Source organism: Fusarium verticillioides, chromosome 6 (assembly GCF_000149555.1).
Source record: "Fusarium verticillioides 7600 chromosome 6, whole genome shotgun sequence".
Taxonomy (NCBI): domain Eukaryota; kingdom Fungi; phylum Ascomycota; class Sordariomycetes; order Hypocreales; family Nectriaceae; genus Fusarium; species Fusarium verticillioides.
In genome coordinates, this window is record NC_031680.1 from 2599805 (window position 1) to 2625209 (window position 25405).

Genomic DNA, 25405 nt, shown 5'->3' on the forward strand with positions numbered 1-25405 from the left:
GATCGAGAGGCCGAAACAAGGCACCGTCAGGTACAGGACGCGCCGTCCGTCATCACTGACGTCCCACCCTGTCTTTTGTTGCCATCGACGAAGGCTCTTCTGCCTGAGATGGAGGTTGGCCGGTGTGAATTTGGTCAAGACGACGAATTTGAACGTTGAAATTTGGCGACTTTAACTGCGCGAGAAGATCGAAACAGAAGAACCCTGCTGATAACAGCGATTTGCAAACGGCTCCATTCGATCAGTGATGAATGCATCGATTGACGAAGACAACCGCATCAGTAAGGGTTTCTGGTAAGGTGTGACGATCTTTTCATTGTCCACAGGATAGTCCGTGTGCAGGACGGCTACAACATCACTATCCTCGTTTCAATTGTCGGATCTTGATGACGTTGTTGATCAGACGTAGGAACGGTATCCCCAGATACGATAGGCTGTGGTGAACCAATTATCCATGAACATAAGGGCAAATGCGTGTAATCGTTTGCAGAAACGATAAAGCTTGGTGAACGATACTACAGCGACCACCATTGACGCATCTGTAATTTCCAATTCGGGGGAACATCTATGAATTCGCACTCAACACCTGCGCAGTCCAGATGAATTCGTTCACTCTTTCACTCCAACTCCATTCCGATGATTCAAGCCCTTCATCAATCACTCACCAACCCTCACAATTGCATCCGTTCTTACACACCATATTGAGCTCTGTAGCATGTGTAAAAGCTCAAGGCCCATCCCGTCATGTTTGATTCTCACACATCCTCTCACGAATACCCACCACACGCGTGCCACAGTCCACTCATGCAATCCCAGTCGCACCAGCAATGGCGCGCTGCACGTAGCAACCCACCAGACGGCTTGAATCGCTGACTCCCTAACTCAGCAACAGACAGGCTAATTCAATGACTGTGGTTGGTCAAAGCTTGACCTTGCATCCTTTCCACCCTCGTTCATCTTGTGCTCATTCCACTCGTGGATGGAGACTGGGTGCCCGTCCCGCTGCAGCAGCCAAAAGCTTGCTACATACTACTACTGTAGCTACCTTAGCACGTCGCATACCGGATGCCCCTCGTAAATTAGCAAAGCACAGCAGGCCTCACCCCGGTTGCCTACCTGGACAGGCGCAATTTATTCATCGGATACTTAGTAGAAGACCCGAAATACCCTGCTGTTTTATCTAATTTATCCCTTACCCGCACAGGGCCAACGCGCACAGTGGGAGAAAAAAAGACCCATTTGCTCTTGTTCCCCCGCTCCATGCTCAATGCTCCCTCCCCCATCCGCCCATCAGCCTGAACCCTGGCAGTTGTGAGGCCTTAGGTTGGCTGGACTCTTGTCTCTACAATCCGACCCACACCCTGTCATCTCCGCTTCCGGTCAAGCGTCTCGTCAAGCACCTGTGGTGCGCAGCGGCCGCAATCATCTCTACCAATGAGCATCAATGTCTCTTTTGCTTAAGGTAAATTCCCTCGTCTTGTCTGCTTAGAGCAATAGTCCTACCCTGCCATCTATACTTCATCCCCTGCACTCTTTCACTGGGCTTTCCAACACGCGCACTTGCTCTTGCCTCGCCTGGCCTCGCCTCCTTCCCGTCCGCGCCACCCACGCTCTCCACAGTCCGCACCCAGAAAAAGGAAAGGCCCCCCCGACCCAAACCCAGACACACCCAGACCAGACTCGAAGCAGCAAACAAGCAAGAGCGTGCCCAACCAGGTTTCTGCGACAATTAAACGCAGAGCACCGCAGCTCCCTCCATTTCTCTCCGCTCCCACTCCAGATACAGTATAGATCCATCGGCACCACGCTCAAAGCAGTATCTCCACCACCTTTTTTTGTTCTTCCTGTCGCGGTTCGTTCGTGGTAATACAAACAAGAGCTCTTCCTCTTTTGAGATAATCGAATCCAAGCCAATTTGAGACGAATATCGACTCGCAGACACCATGGCCGACATCACAGACCAGCACGACCAGACCTCTCCCACTGAGCTCGACGACTCACAGAACGTTGGCAATGGCAACGCCACTGAGTCTCGCGGCATCAAGCGCCAGCGTCCTTCAGCTGGCGACGACGACGACGATGATGACGAGAAGGGCAGTCGCGAGCGTCGCAAGATTGAGATCAAGTTCATCAGCGATAAATCTCGTCGACACATTACGTTCTCCAAGCGCAAGGCTGGAATCATGAAGAAGGTATGGTCCAACCTCTCGACGATTCCAACAACACCAGGTTTGCTATGGCAGCCATGATGCTTGACCCCAAGTTTGAAATCGCGTGCAATTTGGACGCGCAAACCTCGACGTTTCTACTACACCAAACTTCAGCATCCATTGGTCTCTTTGACGCATCTTGGTTGCTGTTGAGATCCCCGTCGCGTCAAAACAAGCTCCCGCGTTTGCTCGTCTGCGCCAAACTTTGGCGCAACCCGATTCCTTGTTGCACGGAAAGCTAATTTATATTAATTCATCAGGCCTACGAACTCTCTGTCCTCACAGGTACCCAGGTTCTACTTCTCGTAGTTTCAGAAACCGGTCTCGTTTACACCTTCACCACACCCAAGCTGCAGCCCCTGGTTACCAAGTCTGAGGGCAAGAATTTGATCCAGGTACGTAACTATTTGCTTGCCTGACATGGCAGATTTTGTCCCTTCACAGACCATGGACTGATCATGGCCAGGCTTGTCTTAATGCTCCTGAGCCCACTCCAGGCAACGAGAATGGCGTCGATGGCGGCGACCAAGTAGAGTCTCCAGAAGAACCACCTAACCAGCACCTCCCTCCTCAGGGCAACCGACCTGGCATGCCTCAAAACCCTCACATGCCCAACAACTACATGCCCAACATGCCCATGGATCCTCAGCAGGCTCTGGCTTATCAGAGCTACGTACAACGGAATCAGGCTTATGGCTCTGGCATACCTCCTCAACCAGGTATGCCTGCTAACAGTCATCACCAGTCATAATGACGTCCGACTCCAAAGATCCGTCTTCGGTCAATGATACCCGGCGCTCAATGCTTTCTCGAGACGCCGTCTCTCGACCTTGCACGCCCCTCCTTGACACCAGAGCTGTCTTGTGAGGTCCCGGTGAAAAGGCGTTGGTTGGTGTTGATTTGCCACCTGCATTTCTCTTTGGTTTTTTTTTTTACTTTCTTGAAATTACATCAAGGCTTTCAGGCCACAGCCAAGTCTGACGAGCCTTTGAGCGGAAATATAATAATCGCATCTGGGAGCAGTGGGTTTACGGGCAGTAAATCCCAACCTCGCGACCACGAATAACTACACGTGTCGCTTTCGAGATCAACAGTCTGCGGCCGATGCCGGGAGAGCTCCCATGGTCAACAGCACTGCCATGGTTTTATGTGATCAAAGGCTCCGTGGAAGCTGGTGCCTTGGCACCGTGGGACATTTGCGTGCGGTGGAAGCATGTTGGAGTGAAGAGGTGTTGTGATTGAAGATCACGAAGAGGCGCGTTTGGCTTGTGAATTACATCAGAGTGTTTGGGATGGCAGGGAATGGATGGGATGAAGGCACGAACGTTTACGGAATGGGTACTTCATGCAGATTTGACGTCTATCATGGGCCAAAAGAGACGAAGGAAGGATGCTTTCAACGCGGTTTTACCAAACTGTTCCTCTTTTCGCATTGAATGTCGAATGTAAATATGTATTGGACTAGTGAGCCAACATCTCCGCGCTCAGGCAAGATGTTGCAAGTGGGTTATTGGAGTTTGGCCCAATGAATAAGTATAAACCGGACTTTCCCAATATGGACATTCCACCGCTGAAAAGCTACTCTACCCCAGATTTGTAGGAACGGGGTTTCGAAATATGCTGCGCTTTATCTGCTGCAGATTGTATTCCACGTAAGTTAAAAGCCTAACTTCAATTTGGCGAATCATTCTTTTTGCTTAACTCTAGGTCCCTGGTCTGAACCTTGAAAGGATTGAGGAAGGTTCAGGCTTGTTAGATGTAAAATGCTATTGTAATGGATCTCTTACCGCATTTGGAGAGTTGGTGGCATATGATTGGGAGGTTCTCTCGGCCGGTAAGATCGATCGTGTGCGGCTGCGCCCATGTGGGAACTTTGCTATTTCTGTCATAATTTCTTTTCTTCTTTCAGCGTGCGCGCGTGGATTGACAAGATGAGATGACGTTGCTTGAAGGAAAAGAGTACCTACGACAGAAACGGTTTGGGGTCGGCCTTTTCCACTTTGGTGGTGAGGTGGGGATGAAGGATCATCTTGGCTTAGTTGGGATGAGTCGATAGATCAAGTCAGAGTCGGACGTGTAGGTGTGTGGAAGTTGGCAATGAGGTCTTGAGGCAGACAGCAGATCAGTACTGTGTTGGGAACAGACCCGCGCTGAGGCTGCTGGTATTCCTTGCAGTCAGTGAGGTATCTATTTCCCTTGCTACCTAGGGAGCCGAATAACTCTACATGAACTCTGTGACCTTGCATCAAACGGTACATTACTGGAATATATAGTCATGGTATAGATCGCTGGAGTAAGTTCACTTCTGTAACGGGCGGAAAACTTACAGGCAGCCCAACGTTAAGACGGATAAACATAACCTTCCACTCCCACGCATGCTAGCCACAGTCAGCCATGATACAGTTGTATAAGCACTTACAGTTCGCAAAAATGCTAACTAAGCCACCTCCTACACAAACTCGCCAAAGTTTCAGTGTTGTTCAATCGTAATAGGCTGAATATTGTCAAGGTTTGAAGCCAGGAGAGCTCAAGCTTTTACATCAGGTTGCGGATAAGGGTGGAAGGTAACGGGACAGAACTACATGTATTACAGATCATAACATAAATATAGTATGTGCCATTAAGGGGGGGGCTGCGTTCCTTCGATTCCTCAAGAAATTCCTAAAAACATAGCCTGCTCAGGTATCATATAGTGTCCTTGAAACTATGACCTTGTCTGGATATGTTTGGAGGAATTATGAGATAAACTCAAAGATAAGTTCACACAGACTCGGTTTTTTTCATTAAGTTAATATGGTCCGAGTATGTTCATATAAGCATTGTCTTTAGACAGCGGCATCGAGGTGCAACATTACCAACTCTCCAGCTCATCCACACTTGCAACGAAACGCATGCAACTCGCTATTTCCCACGATCCGATGAGAATGGTATTTTACTATATGCACAATGCAAGATAACTGCAGGCAATAAAGTTAGCTGTAATATATTTGCCTCGAAAGATCCGAAGAGTGAGGAGAAACGAGTTGCCTTCCGTGGCCAGGAGCACGCGACACGAAAGCCTCCTTCCAGTATCAAGACTGAGATGACGAATTAGTATAGATGAGCTATGAAAGTGTCTCAGTCCAGTGTTTGATAAGGAGGTAGTAGAGGTAGTGAAGCCCCTGGTGATGAGTAGTCAGTCGTGGTTGGAGCCTCAAGGAGCAAGAAAACTCCTGACTTTGAATAAGCGAACCAAGATAAGATGGTCCCAGAGTTCACTCAAATACACTAGGTTATACAAAATTTGCCTAATACTTCTTCTCATTTCGAAAAGCGATCCGTTTTCTTGCCTCCTCCTGTCAGGCAACAACCTTGGTCGTGAGCCATCACACAGCCTAACAAAGCGCCTTACGAGGCTGGAGCGTTGCCGATATGGAATTAATCTTGAAATTATCTTTCTCTTGTCTATAAGGATCATAAAAAATCCAGCACAGCCGGCTACTCGACTGCGTCCATCAATAAATTCTCGCCAGCCCGTCCGAACGATGCCCGCGATGGTAACTGTCTCGGAATTGAAGAGCACCCGCCGACGGTTCTCACCCTACCCAAGCCAGCTAGGAGTTCTGTGGCCGTTGTTCCTATGAGCAATAATTTCATGTCTTGTTTCAACACAGCGTACGTAGTGATGATGAGGATGGATCCAGGTCTAACCTTGACGACTTAGCTGCGTTGAAGTTCTTCAGCATCTTTGGCATCCAGGGGAGGCAAAAGGTATTAGGTAAGTTAATCTAAGCTTAGGGATCTATATACTCTCATTCATGAGTTTATTTTGGCCGCCTTCTCTGCTGCCTGAAATTTTATTGCTCCCTTGAGGCATTTGAAGATACTTGTCTCTTGGTAAATCTGGATGGCCAACGATACTGCAAGGCGTGCAGCTCCCAAATTCGCTATGACGTGCCGATTTCCATTTCTCGGATCTCTAGGACATCAACAATGATATTGTGCCCCTGGTGAAACTCCGGTGCATCCACGAGAGTCCTCCCTTCCTAGGAATAAGGTACTTTGCTTAGGTTTGCATGCAAGGAGAGGAGGTAACAAAACTCAGAACCTCTATCCTAAGTGATAATGAGTCAAATATTTTTGGCACCTTGATTTATCTTGTGTTACCAGTTTTCTTGCGCCCCTGGGGCTATGTTCGGGTGTGTTTCTGTCGTATGCAGTTCTCGTACCACTAGTACCGCTTTGTCATGGTCTTGATGGTGAGCATATTTGAGAAGGTTTTCGGCTTTCAAACCCCGCTGACGTACCGGTACAAAAGTGACATGCGAATTCACCCAAACGACAAATGAAGTACTAACGCATGGGACTCAAAGCATAGGTAGGTAGAGAAGAACATCAATAAAAATGAGACAGAAACACCTGGTGACCTTTATTAAATGCTGTCACATAAACTTGGTCGCGTGCTCGTGTCATGCTGGAAAACCCCAAACGCCGCCCATTCCATTGCGAGAATTACCACATAGTGGTGTCCCCGACCTCATCTAGTATCATTTGCTGCCAACGCTCTGATTATGTCTCTAATGCTCGACTGTTGGTATGTATCGACCGACGGCTAGGCTGCCAACAAAGACACCAGCCAGGACGGAGAGGAAGTAGCCGACATTCATCGTCATGACGGCCAACATGCTGTAAGACACGATTAGCATATAGTCCAGTCATAATCAAGCTCTCGGGACAATGCGCAGACATACAGAAGATATCCAATCCCGACGATCATGGTATCGAGACATGCCCGAACCGGGTCAACACTGAACCTCCACGGTCTCGTCGCTGCTCGTTTCCTTTCCACAACCACGACGGTTTCTTCGAGACCATTTTCCGAGAGGGTCATGCGGCGCGCGTCGGGGCTAGAAGCTATCTGCTCCGACAAGGGGATCTTGCCATTGACCGCCACGTAACGGCGTGCAGCTTCGCGATCAAGCCAGCGAGCTTCTTGGACAGCTTTGAATGCGACGAGGGCCCGCGCAATGATAGCAAGAACAGCCAGGAAAATACATGTTCCTGCATAGGACCCTGCATTATTTGGTGTCCACGAGTTGGCGTACAGCGGCGTGCGAGTTTCGGTTTGGAAGACCATGGTCATCATGCTTGACCCGTGCGACGACGACGAGGAGCCGGATGAGTCGTCGCCCATATCCATGCCTGGCATGTCGTGCCTTGGAAAGTTCATGTCGATAGTAGTTGTGGTGTAGTAGCAGGAAGACGGTTCGCGAACAGCCCTGCTGTTTGCGGATTATGGATAGATCGATGCTTTGGGGCGCACGACGGCTCTGGGTCCTAGCAAGCGGTTTCTGGACGTTGTATCAATAGAAAATAAAGCACAGGGCTAATAAATTCGTATGATTTCCAGTATATTGTGTTGAGTGTGGTGAATGAATGAATGAATAAATGGTCTGTGAAAGAGGAAGGGAGTTAGGCTACGGCAGGCGTATCGATCAAGAGTCAAATAATCACAGAAACGATCCGGGGAAGCCAGCTGCCGTTAATCAGTTAAATTACATGTTCAAGGACTGCTTTTTGAGGGCGAGGGACGATGTTATACTTTCTTGCTCAAATAAACTCATTTCTGTGTACCAGGGTGCATTAACCGATGCATCAATGGATGTACCTATACTTGGCGAATGTACCGCTGACTGCCCCGCTTGACAGTTCCCGTCAGATAGAACAACAACACCAGTCAACTACCTACAAGTCGATTTGAAGTTCTCCAATTACCTAACTCTCCTTTACCCAGAAATTTCACATTCTTAATATATAATTACATTTCTAGCAGGTGATGAAGAAGTCCAGTGCTTTCTGAAAGCCAGAACTTGAGCAACACATCTGCTGCAGTGCCGACTCCTAATGCTGCCATCTTAGATTTCCACGACAAAGCAACCTGAAACAGCCTCGATTCGGACTCATACTATCCCGAGGGATTCTGATTGTGTCGGATGATTCAAAAGAAAGTCCGATTGTAACAGCTCAGTATCAAGTTCGAATGCTTTTGCGCCGTTGTCTTTCTTCCCTGCAAGATATTTTCCGAGCTGGTACTGGTTCATTGTGATACTTCCGTGATAGTGTTGCTCTTATACAAGGATAGGCGCTTGCTCACTCACATCTCTAAATTCAGCTTTTACTCTTTCCTTGGAGCAAGGCTGTTGTGCTTCATGTCCATGATCAGGCAGTGACTTCGCGCCCGATGAGGTTGGCTCGTTAACGGTCATGTATGGAGCCAGTATTCCAAGAGCACCCTATCACAAGTATACACTCAGCATCACAGACCTGAATGACAGCCTATAAGAGCCTCTATACATCCTATCAGGCCTTTTCAAGGGCGAATCTATGCTAGAAATATAGTTGAATTCTCAGAAGGAATGCAATGGCTTCTGCTCCCCAGAGTCTCAAGAGATCGCCTTTCGCCCAAGTGGCGACGGAATACCATTTAGTAACTCATCACTTTGCGGTTGGATACACAAAGATAGTCAGGCAGGGTGCTATAAGTTCCGGTAATGCAGGTAAGTAATCACGTATCCCAGATCTCTACGAAAGAGGCTTATTGGAAGATGCCTCCATTCCGGGGGGTTTATCGTTTCGCTTCTTGGCCTGACAGCATCATTTTCGACTGACCTTCGCCATTTAAGGATATTTGATAAGTTCTATGGTGTTAAAATGTACTTAAGTTTGGGATGTTCTCTTCATACTTCCTCGACATGTTCATATCTCCATATACCGGGAGTTGCTACAGAACCGCCAGGCTTATCTGCATAGCTTTATGAGGCAAAATTTCTCGACTGTCACATATTGTATATGAACTACCAGAAGGAATCAGACGCCAATGCATAGAAGTCGCCCAGTCTCGGGAATAATCCCTAGGACATAACAGTGACGGGCACCGTTGCTCATGTCATCCACCTCGGTGTCACCTCTCTGGTCAAATCCTCCAGCTTCTGACCCTCTACCGGAAACATGATACTGGTATTTGGCCAATATGTTGAAAGTACTAGCAGTGGAGGCTATTATATACATGTTGGCTGGCAAAGCTGAAGATCACTGTTTCATTGACAAGGCACATTCGCCTGTGCAATGGCAGTTTTCTATATAACTTCGCAAACCCCTCACAACGTCCCCTAATAGTGAGTATCTTCTTATATGTCAACTGAGTCCGATCAATGCAGAGGTAGTTCGAGTCGGCTCCAACTTAGGAGTCACGAGAACTGGCAGAAGGAATTGGCAGTCACCTGCGTGGAAGAAACACATCATCTCGGGGGATTCAGTTGCTGATAACCTTTATTTGCAAACAACCTCATACAGATTTCATAATTGAATCCTCATTACCTCGTTATTGTTCAAAGTTCGTCCACATATAAATGACTCCCACCAAAAGATGCTTTCCTCATGGATGTAAGTCACCTTACCCTAAAGCAAAAGAGGCAAAGTCACCGAGACAAACCTCTCAAGCTCTCGTGATTTTCCGAGTGTCATTGTATATAATCATTACGTATGAGCAGTCGTAATCTTTCTTTGGCTAAAATGGTGGGCAATAATGAAGGTTTGATACCGGAAATGCCTTGAAACGATCATCACAGCCGACGTCTACCAACTTCAGCCGCGATTTTATTAGCATTATGATACCGAAAGGGACCTTCCAAAGATATCATATGGCAATCATCTATATGCAGAATTAAATAATTCAAGAGTACACTGTCTCAGTTATCATTTAGGAATTTTCCCGACCTGGAAAGAAATCGAGAGCAGCGGGTTTAGTTCCCGTTATACAGTAATTTAACTCCAGAATTCCTTCTATCCGTGAATTATTGATCTACACATGGATAAATGACTCTTCTCTTTGGCAGGCGAAAACAGTGGGTAGTCGCCAGGATTTATCTCATATTTGGGTACGCTGCTGGTGTAATGGCCTGTCTTGTTCGTGTATATATTTTACTGGCCTACATGAGGTGTTGGAGGAGACAAGAGGTAGGGCATCACTTCCTACCGGGTCGATGAAGAGATAAGGAGGCCATTATGTCATGTGTAGGCTTACTGATGAGTTATGATCTCTTAAAGTGTTACGTGTGGTATCCAAGGACTTGGCCAGGAACGGACGTTGTACCATGGTTCGAAGTTTCTCACGGAGCTGGGCTCGTACAGAAGGTAGATAGGCTCACATCGTATGATGAAGCTGCCACGAAAGTATCAAATGAAAATAGAAAAGTATTCAAGACATGTTTGATTAAACATTGCAGCCTTGCCATTACAAACCCACGTGTGTTAGTGAATCAACATGCCAGTCCAGATCCGAGACCGGATCTGTCTTTGGACTGCTCGCAAGATTCTATGTCATCTCAGCGAAACCGTTCAAACAGAACAAGCTCTCAAGCCATTGAGCTTGAACGCGTCACAGCAAGTACATACTCAGAAGCATGATAGGTAAGTAGTAGGAGTCCCACACACGGAATATGCCTGTTGGCTACTGGGAGCTGTTCTTCGCCCGACACCACGTAAGTTGATCAAGTCTTTCCGAGTACCCTGCACCTACGGCTCTTGTGCACTGATCAAACCGAAATAAATTGATCGTTCAAATGATATACATTCTGGCTGAAGAGACAATCATCTTGAACGGGTTCAGCCGTCATCTACGACATTAGAACCGGGACCGGATGGTGGGTGCGCTCCTCAGCAACGATGACCGGGAGCGACCAAAAGGCTTACAGTATGGACAAACAAGTCTACATGCATAATAAACCCTGTGATTATTGGACTCGGTAAGTTTGGATCTACCAAGTAAGCGACAAGGAGTATCGAATAGTTATGCTACCTGGCTACCTAACCTGGTTCCCCCAACCATTCTCACAGTACACACACACTCCGTAAGCGCTCGGGGCAGAGGCAGGTTGCCATTACGAGCTGAAGGTTTCACGGCAGTAGACATCGCTATCGCAGGCTGTGACAGGAGTTTATACAGACTTGTGTTATCGCTCAGAACGATACGAGTTAGCTAGACATAGAAAATCCGATTCCCCCACGCTCTACGGAGATGTGAATCAGCGTACAGATCCAATGTTATAAGTGTTGTGCTAAATTTAAATGAATTGGATATTTCAGTGCATGGGATGGCTGCATGTGTGATGTGGTCCCCGAAAGTTGGATGTCAGCTCGTACAGCACATATTGGAATTCGTAAGGCGCGGCTCCAGCGCCGACTGCAATGAATGTGCCAGACTGGGCTGCTTTCGTTTACCGGTTGCCGTGAAAGAAAAAAAAAAAAAAAAAAAAAAAAAAAAAAAAAAAAAAAAAGGAAAGTCTACAAATATGGGATGGATGTCTCGACAGGGAGTAAAATCTGGATGACCAATCATGAGCGGCCGCCCCTGACGAGGGGTGTGCATTGGCTATCATATCCATCTGGCGTCTCCTTACCAAATTGATTGTCTTGCAACACTTCCGAACTCCGCCAAAAGATCGTACTCACCTCCGGTAGGGTTTGGACAGAAGCAGGTTGAGTCTATGGCAATTTGATAACATATGATAGCCACTCCAACGTCTTAATAAACGACTTAAGAGTTTTGGCTAACTTAGCCTAAGGGAAGGGCTTGGAGACGAAACGCCACCAGGAACGATCTGCGCAGGGATTCATTCTCTATGCAGATCTGTGCCATTTGCGGTTGCTTGGTGTTGGAAGAGATTGCTCCGCCGTTGTAGCCAGATTACCTAGAACAAAGCAGCGGATCCGTTCAGAATCTGACGTATGTGGTAATAAGCCATTGCAGAAGATCGAAGTTCGGCCCCTGATGATGAAAGCCCCTCCTCCAGGCTGTCCCGCCGTCCGTGAACGGAGATTAGCAAGATAATGGCAATTCTCGGACACTAACGAGCTTCTTTGAGGGCTGAGCAGCCAAGATGTAGATCACACGTGCCGAACGGTTCTTCCATACACATGTCAGTTGCCGGCAGGACGACCAACAATAGCGCCTGTCATCGATGGAGGCCGGCCCCTTTCAAAAAGACACGGGCACCTCGTACTAATAAAGTTACGTTACTCGGTACAGATGGAATAATCCGATGTAGTTCTCGAGGTTCCGGCGTCGCGGATCGTGTCAATATCCGAACAAGTTTATCACTACCCTCCTGGCCGTGTCACAGCTACACAACGTGCTTTAAAAGAATGGTCAGCTCAGCTAGGTATGTCCAGCACAGTCCCTTCTGCTTGAAGCCTTACATACCTAGACCAGGATGGTGACCATATGGTCACATAGGATTGGACTGAACTGCCATGATTGAGATAGTCATCCTAGTTACCACTCCAGTCGTCTGAGCTTCGCTTGTCGTGTATCCGGGTAATCGCGAGTCGCGATTACCAGGGCCAAACTGGCTTGTCTCGGCTCGGTAACTATCTTTCGCGTGTCCCCAGACGCAGGTAGCGTAGCGTGGCCAGAGTATTGGGCTGATGGATGGTGGTTTGACCCACCAACCGTGGGAGGTGATTGTGATACGTAACAACTAACAAGTCGGCGATTTTGAGTCTTCTGCTATCTATCCGTAGAAATCAAATCTACAGTAACCTCGGGTATGGTGTAACGAAGGCCTCTGCACCTGTGCGACAAGGAGGAGTGGGACCCATCACGTCCCGTACCACCGGGATGAGCGAGGAATTCAGCCCTGATAGACCTCTGAGATGACCATGTTCGACTGGTCTCGATCTTCAATTGCTCCGCCTTATGGCACGATTCCCGTCTCGTCAATGCTCAGGCTAGGCTGCTAACGAACGGAGCTTACATTGGCGTGACGTTTAAGCTACCTAGCCTTATCGTCGCTATAAAATGCATACATAGCATACCGATAGAGGTGTAAGGCTAGCGTAGCGTTGCAGGGTTCCACCAGCGGCAGACACCATCAAAGCTGGGGCCCACCAAGTTAATTTGGCACACGGATGGCTTGGTGTAGTCTGTCTTGACTCTTGTCCGTATGGAGATGTCGGATGCCCCTGGTTGTCGAGGATTATCCTCTGGCACATTGCACCAAGTTCGCTTCCACGGCACGGATGTTGACAAGCATTGTCCGTCACGATGCAATGAACTACATACTATGCCCTTATGGAGGTGCCCACGCCGAACCATCATGCCTTTGTTACAGGTGTGCTAAAGCAGGGATAATTTCTTGGGTAGGTTGTGTTGTACTGGTAGTCCAGCTTTGTCATATTCTAAGGCAACCTGGTCGCGGCTGTGAAATGGCATCTTCCGTTAGCATTTGTCTTACGATTGAATGCAAAGTCAGTAGGACCAAGGGCCCTTTCAAGAATGATAAATATCGACCATGATGCAGAAGTGTTTCTTACGCGAGATTGCTAGCTATGAACAAGCTTCCTATTGTTGATGGGTAGGTAATGTTTTGAACCAAAGCTATCGATTCTCTTCGGCTCTACTGTACTGTACAATGCACGAAGCTAATTTTCTGCCTACTAGGTACTCCGTAGCTTAGGTATACCTTAGGTAGCGGCAGCCGACTGTGTCACGGCGTCGTATCCCCGCACGCCTCAGAAAGGGGTTCTTGCAAGTGGAGTGGTTTTGGCTTCGACTGTGGCGGTAGGATTCCGCAGCCTCTTTGACAGGGGGCATTGTCCGGAGACATCTTAGACATCTTGGCAGCGGCCATGCCTTAGTCATCGCATCTTTGTGTAATGTTGAAGATTCATCAAGAGTCGCCTCTCCTCATGACAGAACTGATGGAATCACGGATCAAAAAACGGTTGATGGAACACGCCGAAGATTGTGCGTACAAGTCCTTCATCAGGGTTGAGCATTCGTAATTGTCTCCACAGCCGGCAACGGAGCGATTGTCCCGCTCTTATTTCACTGAGTGATTGATGGCCTGCCCCCGTCTGACAATGTTTGAACAACCATAACGCCGCAATGATTGTAGTTCCCCGTGACTTGTTTCATCATGACCGAATGTCCAAGCAAACAACGATGCGTATCTCGAGATCAGCTCATCCATCTCTCTCGACTTGGGTTACCCCGCACACCCTGTATCTGGGAGCCCGGTTAGTGTGGCATCAGCTATCTTGCAGATGATCCTAACTGGGGCACGCGATGCCATATGCTCCGTAGTGTCAGGCAGACTGTCTCGCCATTGCAAAGAAGCTTTCCTGCGGTGGGACTCTTTATAAAGCCTAACCCTAATACTCGAGCCAAAAGCAAGAGCAAGGACTTCTTATGGGCCACAACCGATCTATTTGCCCGATGTTGCTCTTTGGATAAACTTGACTGGAGCAGGTTGCAAACCGTACCAAGAACCGCAGGAAAATGAATGCGGACCAGCGTGATAGGGTAATGAGCCGTGGATGCGAGAACGTGCTTGGTGATGAAGTCGTGAATAAGCCTAGCTAATAAGTTGGACCATTCGAAAAGCATACGGTACCTATCTCAGCCGTATCTCCACTACTAAGGTATCTACAACAGGTTTGTACGGAGTACACATTCACACATTTACCTGATCGAGGTGTGACGCATATTGAGGTTCTTCATACGTTCTATGACTCAACTTTGTTAAAAGTATGTCTACATTTCTACAGATTCACTGGATCTTGACTCATCACCCAATTCTCATGGATGAATTTTGGTGATAGGCTTCACCTACATCTCAAGTATGGTTCATCAGTCAAGTTTGTACGTAGCACATGAATCGGAATATCCCTTCGCATTCCGCGATGGGGCAGCCTAGTTTCATGTCTCCTTACTATTCGCGAACAGAGCGAAAACCCAGCGCCCTAGAGCCTCATCTCCCGCATAAACTAGTCAAAAAGCAGATTAACGTCAAGACCCCAACCACTCCACCTTATCTATATCGAGTGATGTTAGACGAATACAACCATGTGATTGAGTCCGGATTACATTACCACACAGATACGTACCGCGGTAACGCGCAAGCGGTTTCGTCGTGGGCACTCTGATCATCACTTCGTTTTACACAGGTACTCTAGGTAGGTGCTTTAGTCTGGGAGATCAACGACTGTCAAGAACAAAGGCAGGTTTTGAGGTACAGTGATTTAGGTACATATTCCATTATGATTCCAGCATCTGCAGTGTTTTACCTCAATATTAATCGCAACCGTGGCTGAGGATCCGACCATGAGACCCGGCATATTTCCATTTAGGCTTGACAGATTTCCAATTCTACCTTTCCCATTTATACTGTACATACTGTTATTAAGGGATGCGGTATGATATGTGGAACATGGCCAGGAAGCAATGCACACTCATGGCACATGGCAATACTCGTTCATGACATCCTTAGGGTGAGCACAGCTGTTAGCAGGCTTAGCTAGGACTGTCGACCATTCTCCTTGTTCCTCAATGGTCCAAGCACCCCAGCTGAGTCTAGACCAGGTTCTACCACTATGCCATTCAGCATTGGTTAATGTTGTCATCGGCCTGTACTGTCCGTCCGTGTTGGACAGCCCGGATCCAGTACACAGCGACTGAGAATACTGGCATAGCAGGGGAAGCGAATAAAGAAAGACAAAGCTGAAAGAGTTTCTTGGCATCGATGGGTACTCATCATTGACTGTGTACGTATCAAGCGATGGGGCATAAGTATTGTGAGAACTGATCAACGCGCATCCCTCATCAACCTGCTCGACGATATTTTCTAAAAGAAGACAGAATCAAAAGGGATTTGCGTTCCAAGCATCCATAATGAACACACGATAAATGTCCGGAAATATGATATCTTCTCAAGGGATCAAAGCGTGGATAATCATCTTGCTTCTTGCGTCTTGCACTAAATGAGGCCCTGGAAAGAGTGGATAATAACCACTGGTCTGACCCATGCTTGTGCACTTTGCTTGGTGAAAGCTCTTTGTTGTTTGCTAGAATCGCCTTGCTTGCTGCTCTTGTGGTCTGAGAGTCCGTATGATTGGCTCCGAAGCTGGTCAGGTTGCTCAACTCGTTCACTGAGCGATGTCTCAAGTGGTAGTTGCATACGCCCTCCGATTCTTAGGATATTTCGGCCGCTGATGAACACATTGCAAGACACGTTGAGAAGCCACGATGCAGTGATGATGCAGATATTTGCCCGACAAGGTTTACTTCTCGATGCTCGCACGTTGGTCCTAATCTACGGGCGCCTTAGTATCGATCAATGTCTGAGACAGCTCACTAGCATTTCCGGGGCTTGTATCCGTAGTCCCAGCAGCTACGGATAGGTCTTAGACCAGCCCACCACAGATCTTGAGGAACTGTCTAGAACTGTTCATGCTGTTCCATCGGTCGGCCGCAAAAGCAATGATATAGAGTCGCATCGGTATGAGGGCAGAAGTGAGGGGAGACTGCAGCTAGTCTTCATTAAATTTAGTCTCATGCTTGGTACGGAGTAGACATTCTTATTCCCTGCAAAATGCCATATCGATCTCAGCCAAGACTTCTAGCGTCAAGTCAGCAAGTGTAGCATTCGAAAGCATACAGAATTGTCCGAAGCAAGCAGCCCAGATCAATGTCTGACCCAGGAGAACACGCCTTCGTTCTAATGGTATAGTAGATACATGCAGCGGGCCTTCGTACAACTGACCGGTCGCTAGGCCCGAGCTGTTGTTATTTCTTATGAGAAAGTGGGTTTGGTGTTGTTACACAAGCAAGCTCTTATACGTATCGGGCTATGATCGTCGATTATGAAGATCCCCTCGACAAAAATCCAGACCATCCAGACCTTGGAACTCGGCGTTCAAGGTGAGATGACGCTCTCCCTCTCCGGTTGATAGTCAAACTCTAGCAACATTGATGAGTTTTGCTGCATACAGATATAGCCTTTGACGAATGAATGCTCTCGATGCGGAAATAACACGCACAAACACAACACTTATGGTGTACCGATCGATGTATTGATGCTCCCTTTCGCAATCCGTCACATATGATATAATCTTGTCCTGCGTCCATACTACTCCGTAGAGCGTTCTGATACATGAACTATTCTAATAAGCTCACAGAACCTACGTCAATCGCAAATTTAACATTCCAACCCATATCCATTCCAGCCAGTTGGTTCACCTACTGACCAGGACGTGACGATGGCTTGGCCGCCTTACCCGAAGGGCTTGATCGTGCAGACGGATCAGAGGTAAGGATGGCAGCGCCGAAAGCCCGGGGCCAAAAGGGGAACAGGTTGGGGAAGAGCTACTGTTTGGCAAACTTTACGACTGATGACTTGCGTCGTTCGCCGGCGGGAGTTGAGCGCCTCTTTTCTTGTTGCGTTCCCAGGAGCTTGGTTAGCATGGCTGAGCCTATCCGTTGATGGGCGGCGGAAGGGCAGAGTTGAGCGAGGGGACAAGGTGTTGCAGCCAGGATCCACGATGGTCGCGAGAGCTAAAGCATTCTCCCCGGTTGTTTGACGAGGGGGCCCTTGTAAGAGTGTCAGGGGAAGGGGTGTGCACCAGAGAGCAGGGGTCTAGGAAGACTCGGGACAGGGGACATGGGGTTTCGATCCAGTGGGAGAAACTCAACCTTTTTTAATGGTTAGTGCATCTGAAGAACGTTAGCTCTTGGAGAGAAAAAGGAAAACAGTACGGCTTCCTTCCAGCTGAAATCAGCAGATGAAGGAGGCCGTGCTACCTAATAGAAGGGAGGAAGAAAGAGGAAAAGAGATCTAACAAACCCATTTCATCGTTATCCCAAAGATCGCCGCTTACTCTTCTGCTTACCTACAACAGACCGTAGCCAAAGTCCCATTAATTCTTGATACTACGGATACAGTATCAAACAATTAAACCTGGGGAATGCTCAAGGGGCCTATGGTCCGTAGAAGGCACAGACAGTCAAGGACTCAGGGACGTTACTAATTGGTCACAGTGCAGAGTAATCGACAGGGGTATCGGAGTAATCCTACAGTACGTAGTACATAAAAAGCGTCAGGTATTACAACTAAAGGTTTATTGGATAGAATTATCGCTGTGCTATGTATCTCACCACCGAGAGATATATGTACTGCTGGCCGTATAAAAGATAATTGAAAACAATCAATGCAAGCCCCATTATCACAACTTGGGCATCCTCATTGAGGCTCGCGGATCACTCTCACAGGATCCACATCATTAAAAAAAAATAATAAAAAAAAATAAGCCCAATATTGATCTGCACTGCATCTTGAACTGTAGATGCGGGAGTGCAACAGGGGACCCTGGGGTTCCGAATGTGCACGGAGACAAGGCGCTCAGTGGTACAGAGATATCGGTGATTGGTATTGTCATTGCCACACTCTGTAGATATGTATGAATAACAACATTGTACAAAATGCTAAACAATGAAGTCAAGGGTAATGGGAAAGCACTGTCGTTCATGTAATAATTGGCCTGGAACATAGGCCCTGATCTAGGAGTCTTACTGGAGTCCGATGATTTGGCGTGTGTAAATGCTTCCCTCTACAACGTCTCAATGTCTCTCATGTATGTATCATGACGACGAATGTATTTTAGATCAGCCATGCTGTTGAAGCAGGGCCTCTCAGGCCAGAGCGCGGCCAACACATGAACTCTTGGCAGGGGAGATATGGGACATGGCTGTTGAGGCTTGTTCATTAATGAATGTCCAATTTTCTTGAAGACAAGAGAAGATTGCAATCATCCCTGGAAAGATGAACTGTTTTCTGAGTTAATATTGGGGCTCCAAGACTGGAAGTTGCTGGACAACAAGTTCTTCGATATGACGCTAAAAGCCGATTGCTTCCAGACGCCAATCGCCAGGCTTAGTCCAGGCCAGGCAGGTCTTCTCGATGTCTTATGAGAACCATTCTTTTTGGAGTATAAGGTAGAGCAAGGAGTACGGAGTATGTGAAAGTCCATCCCAGATGAAAGATGATCCGAAAATCCAGCCCCCTATGGATGAGACGAATTCTGCATTCCGTGACTATTGGGCGCTCGCTGGTGTTGCAACCATCGCGCCCTAAACATAGAGGTTAGGTTCTAGGCTCTAGCAACCGGAGTCTCGACTCGTAAATGGCCATTCCCATGCCGGATCGTCTCCGTGAACTTGTTGATTTGGTGTCTAACGCGGACCCATTTGCTGGTAGTCGCCGAACTGCAAAGACAGGCGAGCTTCAGCTTCGCCATGACCGAAAAAGATAACTTCAGGGCCCAGCTTAGACCACAAGACCATGACAGCCATTTTTCTTCTTGTTATGCCTGGGCTGAGATTTTCAAGGTCCGTGTGTACCTGGACGCCTGGTGAAGGGTCTGCAGAAGTCGACTGACTGATGGTGAGGGCGGTTGGAAAGTGTTCACCTGCCACGTTGTATGCGTCCACTCACACTCTTAGTAGACACACTTCTCTCCTATGTGACTCTCTAAATAAGCGTTCTTGCCTGGGAACTACCAGGATCACAGCACCTTAAAACACCCCCATTACGACAACCATCATCATCAATGTTGAGCAGCATTTGCCCTTCACTTTTGGGCCACCAGGGACGCCTTCCGGGCGCCGCCCCCGTTGTGCGTTCGACGCCTTCAGGGGTTGCATGAGAAACAGAGTCCAGCTGGTCGGATCCCGCCACTGCCACAGCCGGGATACCAGGCTGCCAGGGTTGCAGATGGCTTCTCCAAAAGACAGCCATGGCAAGCTAAAGCAGAAGCCAAAAGCGGCCATCAGCCTGGTTCTTGTAGAAAATCATTGTTATTCGTTTGAGAAACATAGGCTGTTGGTCGAAAGATCAGGAGTTTGGCAGTCTAGCCATCCCCGGGCTTGTAAGATGAGGTTGGCATTCGCAGAAGAGAGAATGAGGTGGTAGTGTGATGGAGTGTCCCAACAAATTATGACACAGGAGACCAAGAGCTACAAGGAGACTGAACAGCGAGCTGTTGATGGGAGTAAACCCAAGAGTAGCTTAACAAGAAGAAAAACATCAAAGTGCAAGTTGTGCTCCATCATCATAGGTAGGTATTTTACAGGAGGGATTTGCGTGCCATCCATCCCATCCGTTCGAAGCAAGCATCAGCCGCTTTCCCACCCCCTGGTACCCGATCTGGCCCAAGCCACGCAGTAAAAAGTAGGGACGGGGATGGAGATCCCGTGTGCCAGAACACACAGTAGACGATGATCAACAGAGCCAAACTTCTGACTAGACCGCATGTCAAGAAGAGCTCGATCTGTGGTTTTTGTCATTTGTCCTGTCATTGATGAGGCTTGATGCAGACAACAGACTTCTGCACTGGCGAACCAACTTGCTTCAATGAAGCTCAATCTCGATTACTCGCGACTGCAGCAAATCGCGAATTATGGTCTATCAATGAGCTGAACCGCTGGAAATGTGCTTTGTCGTGTAGTGCACTGCAGGATTTTCGCAGTGCATGGTTTCCGACTCTCCTCTTCCTCACTCCATCTTCAGGTTGGACGGAGAGCATTTACATTTGCAGCTTACCTTACGCAGGTGCTTGAGTACATATGTACTTGACAATGGTTGAGCCTTGTTGAAGAGGGGGAGCTACCTTATCCCACGCTCGTCTCGTTGCCTCTTGTCTCCCCCAGTTGAGCATAACTCGCACAATTGCTTCCCAAGGTGATGTTTGTGCCTTCAATGAATGTCTTGTCCTTGGTTGTACCCACACCTGTAGAGTTTCCACCCATGCCATTCCAGGTCTCACCCCTGTTCTTCGTTCCGGCTCCAGCTCCGGCCTACTGGTGGTGGTGGGTGGTGGGTGGTGGTACCAGCAGGCAGTCCAGCCATCCATCCATCCATCCAGCTGCCAATGCCCAAGGTGGTGGGCGGGCATGCATCCTCGTCTAGAGATGTGATGGAAACCACTAATAGATGAGCGTAATGCTTGTACGGCGGCCATGATAAAGCCCTCCCCTCGTTGCTATCACAACCAACCTTGCTTTTGAGTTGAATGCATGCTTTCGTCTGTTTACGAACTTTAACTCTATATGTATGTTCCCCTCATCTGCCTGCAGATGGATGGATAAGGACGATGATGTCTTCCGGTCCTGCAAGCTGGGTGTCAGTACTTGAGCAGGTACAGGAGGTACTGTACTGTACGTACTTCAGCTTCCCTCAGGTCGGTCTTGGACCAACAGCACCTGGGCCCATGATTCTTTCAGCCCTCCCGCGCTAGTCGGTTTTAGTGCCAGTTGTCTGTCCTCAGAGATCCCGTCTCAGTGAGGACCTAGCAGGGATGGACACTCATACATACTAGACCCAGAAGGACGCCAAGGCGAGAAGCTACGGCCTGGGCAATTGAGGGCCCCTGCTAGCGCTCTACTGTAGTCTCGCTAGTCTCACTCTGCTTTAGTTAAGGCTAGGCTCGTTTTTGTTGGTCCTGGCTCAGAGCTGGCCCCTGCGCTCGTTCACTTTCATCTCGCTCCCCTGCTCCGCTCTCGCACCCCCGTCCCGTGGTGTTAGTAAATGCTTCCTTCTTGCATCGAGGCAGAAGCCCTGACCAGATATACATATTACACCAGAGAACGCCAAAGCGCCACCTTGGGTAAAGAAACCTTATTGAAAGTCTGTGGACTTTTCATTGACGACACCCCAAAAACCCCAGTCAACCCCATCATCCCGATCCGAATCTCGACAACATCGTGACTGCTGTACTGTACTTTCAGCACTCCCAGAGGTATTCATTCATCTACCTTGATCCTCCTCCATTTTTCAGCTTGGTCTTTCCCCTCCTTCTTTCTTTTCTAGATTCAAGCTTTCCAAGTGTGCTTCTACTCATCATCATCCTCGGCCCTTACACTGCCTACCACTGTCCTTTGCGTTTTGTTATTGTCGTTAAAGTTCGTCTATGAGATCAAGATAACCTCATCCGGGCAATCAATACCTTTGTATTCAACCGAGTTATACTATACACCACATATCTACACCATACGCACGAAAAACTCACCACTCCTTCGCAGCATCAGTGACACACCACACCAGTGGCGGCATACGATCCCTCTTTGCTGTGTCAAGATATCTTTCCAAGAGTTATTCTGTCAACACAAACTCGGCCTCGATACCAGGCAAGAGTTGCTCAAGTTCCCCTCTTGCAAAGATTTAACTTTTTGGGAACTATTCGGCCCATCTTCAACTTTACAACTTTACTCGTCAACGTATCAAGATAACGCAAGCAACTCTAATTACTCACTCCCCTCTGTTTCTCGTGGCCCGCGTCTATATAAGCCTTTGTGCTCCTCGGTGGCATTCTTTTACCTCAGGCCACGCATAAAGCGTTGAAAAAAACTCTTGCAAACATTTGAGCTGTGTCAATGGAGGGAGCTAGTTTCTCTTCACGGCGTCCCGCCGCAGGCGCCCTGCCTGCCATGACTCTGCCACCCCCGACAACAGATGTTCCAAGTATGGCTAAATACCCTTTCTGCTCTCCTTACCCAGGTAACTCGTCAGAGTCCTTTCAGTGCTCCCGGGAGGGCGAGTCGTTTGGGTGTGCATATCCGTCGTCTTACTCTCCCGTTCATGGTCCCTTCCCAGATCGCCGCATCTCGTCTTCGCCCAGTATTCTGACCCCTTCGCCAGGAGCCAGTGATGGCCTGAGCCCCAGTCTTTCTAGCGTCAATACCGGGAGTTCACAGGGTTCTCAAGCACCAGGCAACATGTATTCATATGCACAGCAACTTCCCCCGGCATGGGCTGCACCAAGCAATTCTTCCTACACTGTCAGCTCTGCGACCCAGGCTCAGCCAGCCATTGGCCAACAGCACTTCGGTGGACGAACCCACCCGATTTACAACCAAGGTCCCGGAATGCATCAATATAATCACCCTCGAAGTTCTCAGTCGCCGGCTACTGGAGGTGACGGACTCCCAGCACCCCCTTACGATCAAGTGAATCAACCTTTCCAGACTTCGATCTCGGGCGGAGGTGGCCAGACCACTCCACCGGGCCTCTCGACATCTCAACACGCTCAAGGTGGAATTTTGACTTCGCACAGCTCGATAGCGACGCAACCTCCTACTCCTTCGAGCGTATCTGCACATGTCGATTCATATACGCACTCGAGGCCCCCCAGCACACCGAACTACTATACATCCTCTGCAACTCAACCATCTAGCTATCCACCATATGGTCACCAGCCTTCACCGACCCAGCATACCTCTTCTAATGGCGGCCCTGTGCCTAGGGGCCTTGGATCGATGTCGGGCCCGCATGGTGCTGGCATGGCACCCCCTGCTTCCTATCGATCATACACCTCTTATCAGCCCCTCCCTACCATGGGAGGATCAGTCTTATCCAACATTCATCAACCTGGAAGCCAAATGTCAATGATCCAAGGGATGTCCGTGGGTCCATATGGGCATACCATGCTATACGCAGGGCAAGGCCAACCCCAACCAGCACAGTCAGAGCGGCCTTTCAAGTGCGATCAATGCGTTCAGTCGTTCAGTCGAAACCATGATCTCAAGAGACACAAGCGAATTCATCTGGCAGTCAAGCCTTTTCCTTGTAATTTTTGTAGTAAAAGCTTTTCCAGAAAGGATGCTTTGAAGGTAAGTCATTTGGCTGTGCTGTCAATAAGAGGCTGGCTCCATTGTGACATCCGTGGCACTTGCTAACTCTGCTATAGCGACATCGGCTTGTCAAGGGTTGCGAAAACAAGAGCAACGAGAATTCTGGTGATGGTAACGGAGCAGATCGCAGTGGAGAGGAGAACGATAGCCCTGACATCAAGAGGGAGTAATACATCCGTATCTCAGGGAGTTATTGTTTTAATGCGCGATACCCAGGTTTCGGGACGACGACAACTTCACCACCTGGTTTCAAGAAAATAACAGTATGGCTATCATAAGGACAGGCGGCTATCATGGATGCCTATTTCGAGGCACATGGCTCTACCATCCATTCTGGCATTTGAACAAATTCCCATATAGTACTTATTATATAATGTCTGCCAGGTTTGTCACGGGAAAATAGGCGCTACAGGATCCGGAAAGATTGGAATATCGGCGTCAAGGTATACGGAATGGAGCTCAGGTGAAGGCGGAATCCATCAACGGGTCTTCATTGATGTGTTTATACGACAAATTATGGCATTAACAAGGCGGGCTCGGGACGGGACTTTTACCAGGATTACGGAATTGGGCTCTCAAGAGGATGGAAACATGTATAGGTATGACGGTTGTGCAACGCATGTGTATATTTTATTGGCCAAATGGCGTTTTGCCCTTAACAGGGCGGTCTCTTGATGGGATGCGACGGTGCGTCGTGCAATTGTTTCTGACTTAACACGTACATCACGAAGAGTTTCACCGAGACATTTGATGCGAACTATGGTGTCTTCAAATGACTGCAAAAAAAGGCAAAGCACCACGATGGTGGGTAACCTGGCAAGTAGGGAGCGATGGATCAGTCTTCCGTGCGAACAAGCAAGGGACTTCTTGATTTGCCAGTGTACGAGACTATCAATATGAGCTCTTTCAGCGATTGGCTGGCGGCCTTTATCTGGTTTCAGTTATCGAAGCTATCGAATATGGGTTCCAGAGTAGGAATGGCCTACACAAACACTAGAGGAGGACCACTCGGCATGAATATTTGGTCAGCCAGCCACAGTAAACTACCATTATGCTTGAAAACTAGCAGTACTGGAATCCAAGTTCGGGAGCTCCTGGCGTGAAGGAAACGGTTGAGCAGGCAGACTCTTGTCCAGGCCTAAGCATAGACGACGCAGCAGTGAATAAAAGGAGGCATTAGACCGCTAGATGGGTCTAGATGCAATGACACGCTGATCTACCGTATCACGCAGATCTTGAGGATTCCAAATCCAACTGCAACTCCCATCAAGTTCGTAGCCTGAAGCTTCCTTGCAGAAATTACCTCTTGGGAGATCTATGTGAAGGGGAGGGATCGAGACCACCGTCCCGGCCTAACGTTTTAGAGCAAATTTATCATCATGGCTTGCACGACATGAAAGATCCATCTTGTTTGTATTCTCTTCACTTCTATGTTGCCATACCCCATCCTCCGCATACAACAATGGGAGTAGAAGTACAACCCATCTCCGGCCTTCGCAATGGAACTATCCTATCTTCTGACGCCGACTTTGCTTTCTGGTGTTCGAAGTTCCTTAGTTCTCATAGGGGTCGTCCAGTTTGGGTGGCGTGCTCAAATAATTATTGCTAATCAAGAAACTGGACTAAACGCTTGAAGGTGGGCGAGGGCCGGGCAGAACCAGGTCTCTGGCGAGGTGTGCTGATACCCTTCAGT

At 48.3% G+C, this 25405-nt stretch overlaps 3 protein-coding genes across 8 annotated transcripts; 2 read left to right on the forward strand and 1 right to left on the reverse strand.

Moving 5' to 3' along the window:
• Positions 1-1442: 1442 nt before the first annotated feature.
• Positions 1443-3815, forward strand: FVEG_01965 (MADS-box transcription factor, other eukaryote). Its single transcript, XM_018889008.1, has 3 exons — positions 1443-2192; positions 2471-2605; positions 2677-3815. Exons 1-3 carry the CDS (start codon positions 1944-1946, stop codon positions 2959-2961), a joined length of 669 nt encoding a protein of 222 aa, XP_018745071.1. The 5' UTR covers positions 1443-1943; the 3' UTR covers positions 2962-3815.
• A 1345-nt stretch (positions 3816-5160) lies between these two features.
• FVEG_01964 (hypothetical protein) lies at positions 5161-7786 on the reverse strand. Of its 2 annotated transcripts, XM_018889007.1 has the most exons (3): positions 6941-7786; positions 6357-6875; positions 5161-6299 (listed from the first exon to the last, which is right to left on the reverse strand). In XM_018889007.1, the coding sequence occupies exons 1-2, from the start codon at positions 7417-7419 to the stop codon at positions 6767-6769; spliced, it is 588 nt and encodes a 195-aa protein (XP_018745070.1). In that variant the 5' UTR covers positions 7420-7786; the 3' UTR covers positions 5161-6299; positions 6357-6766. The 2 variants fall into 2 exon arrangements, with proteins under 2 accessions (XP_018745070.1, XP_018745069.1); XM_018889006.1 differs by having other exon boundaries at positions 5161-6875.
• Positions 7787-21670: 13884 nt separating this feature from the next.
• Positions 21671-25021, forward strand: FVEG_01963 (hypothetical protein). Of its 5 annotated transcripts, XM_018889004.1 has the most exons (4): positions 21699-21821; positions 22105-22543; positions 22721-23691; positions 23769-24530. In XM_018889004.1, the coding sequence occupies exons 2-4, from the start codon at positions 22456-22458 to the stop codon at positions 23880-23882; spliced, it is 1173 nt and encodes a 390-aa protein (XP_018745067.1). In that variant the 5' UTR covers positions 21699-21821; positions 22105-22455; the 3' UTR covers positions 23883-24530. The 5 variants fall into 5 exon arrangements, with proteins under 5 accessions (XP_018745066.1, XP_018745064.1, XP_018745068.1 ...); XM_018889003.1 differs by having other exon boundaries at positions 21671-22543; positions 23769-25021; XM_018889002.1 differs by having other exon boundaries at positions 22105-23691.
• The last annotated feature ends 384 nt before the right edge of the window (positions 25022-25405 follow it).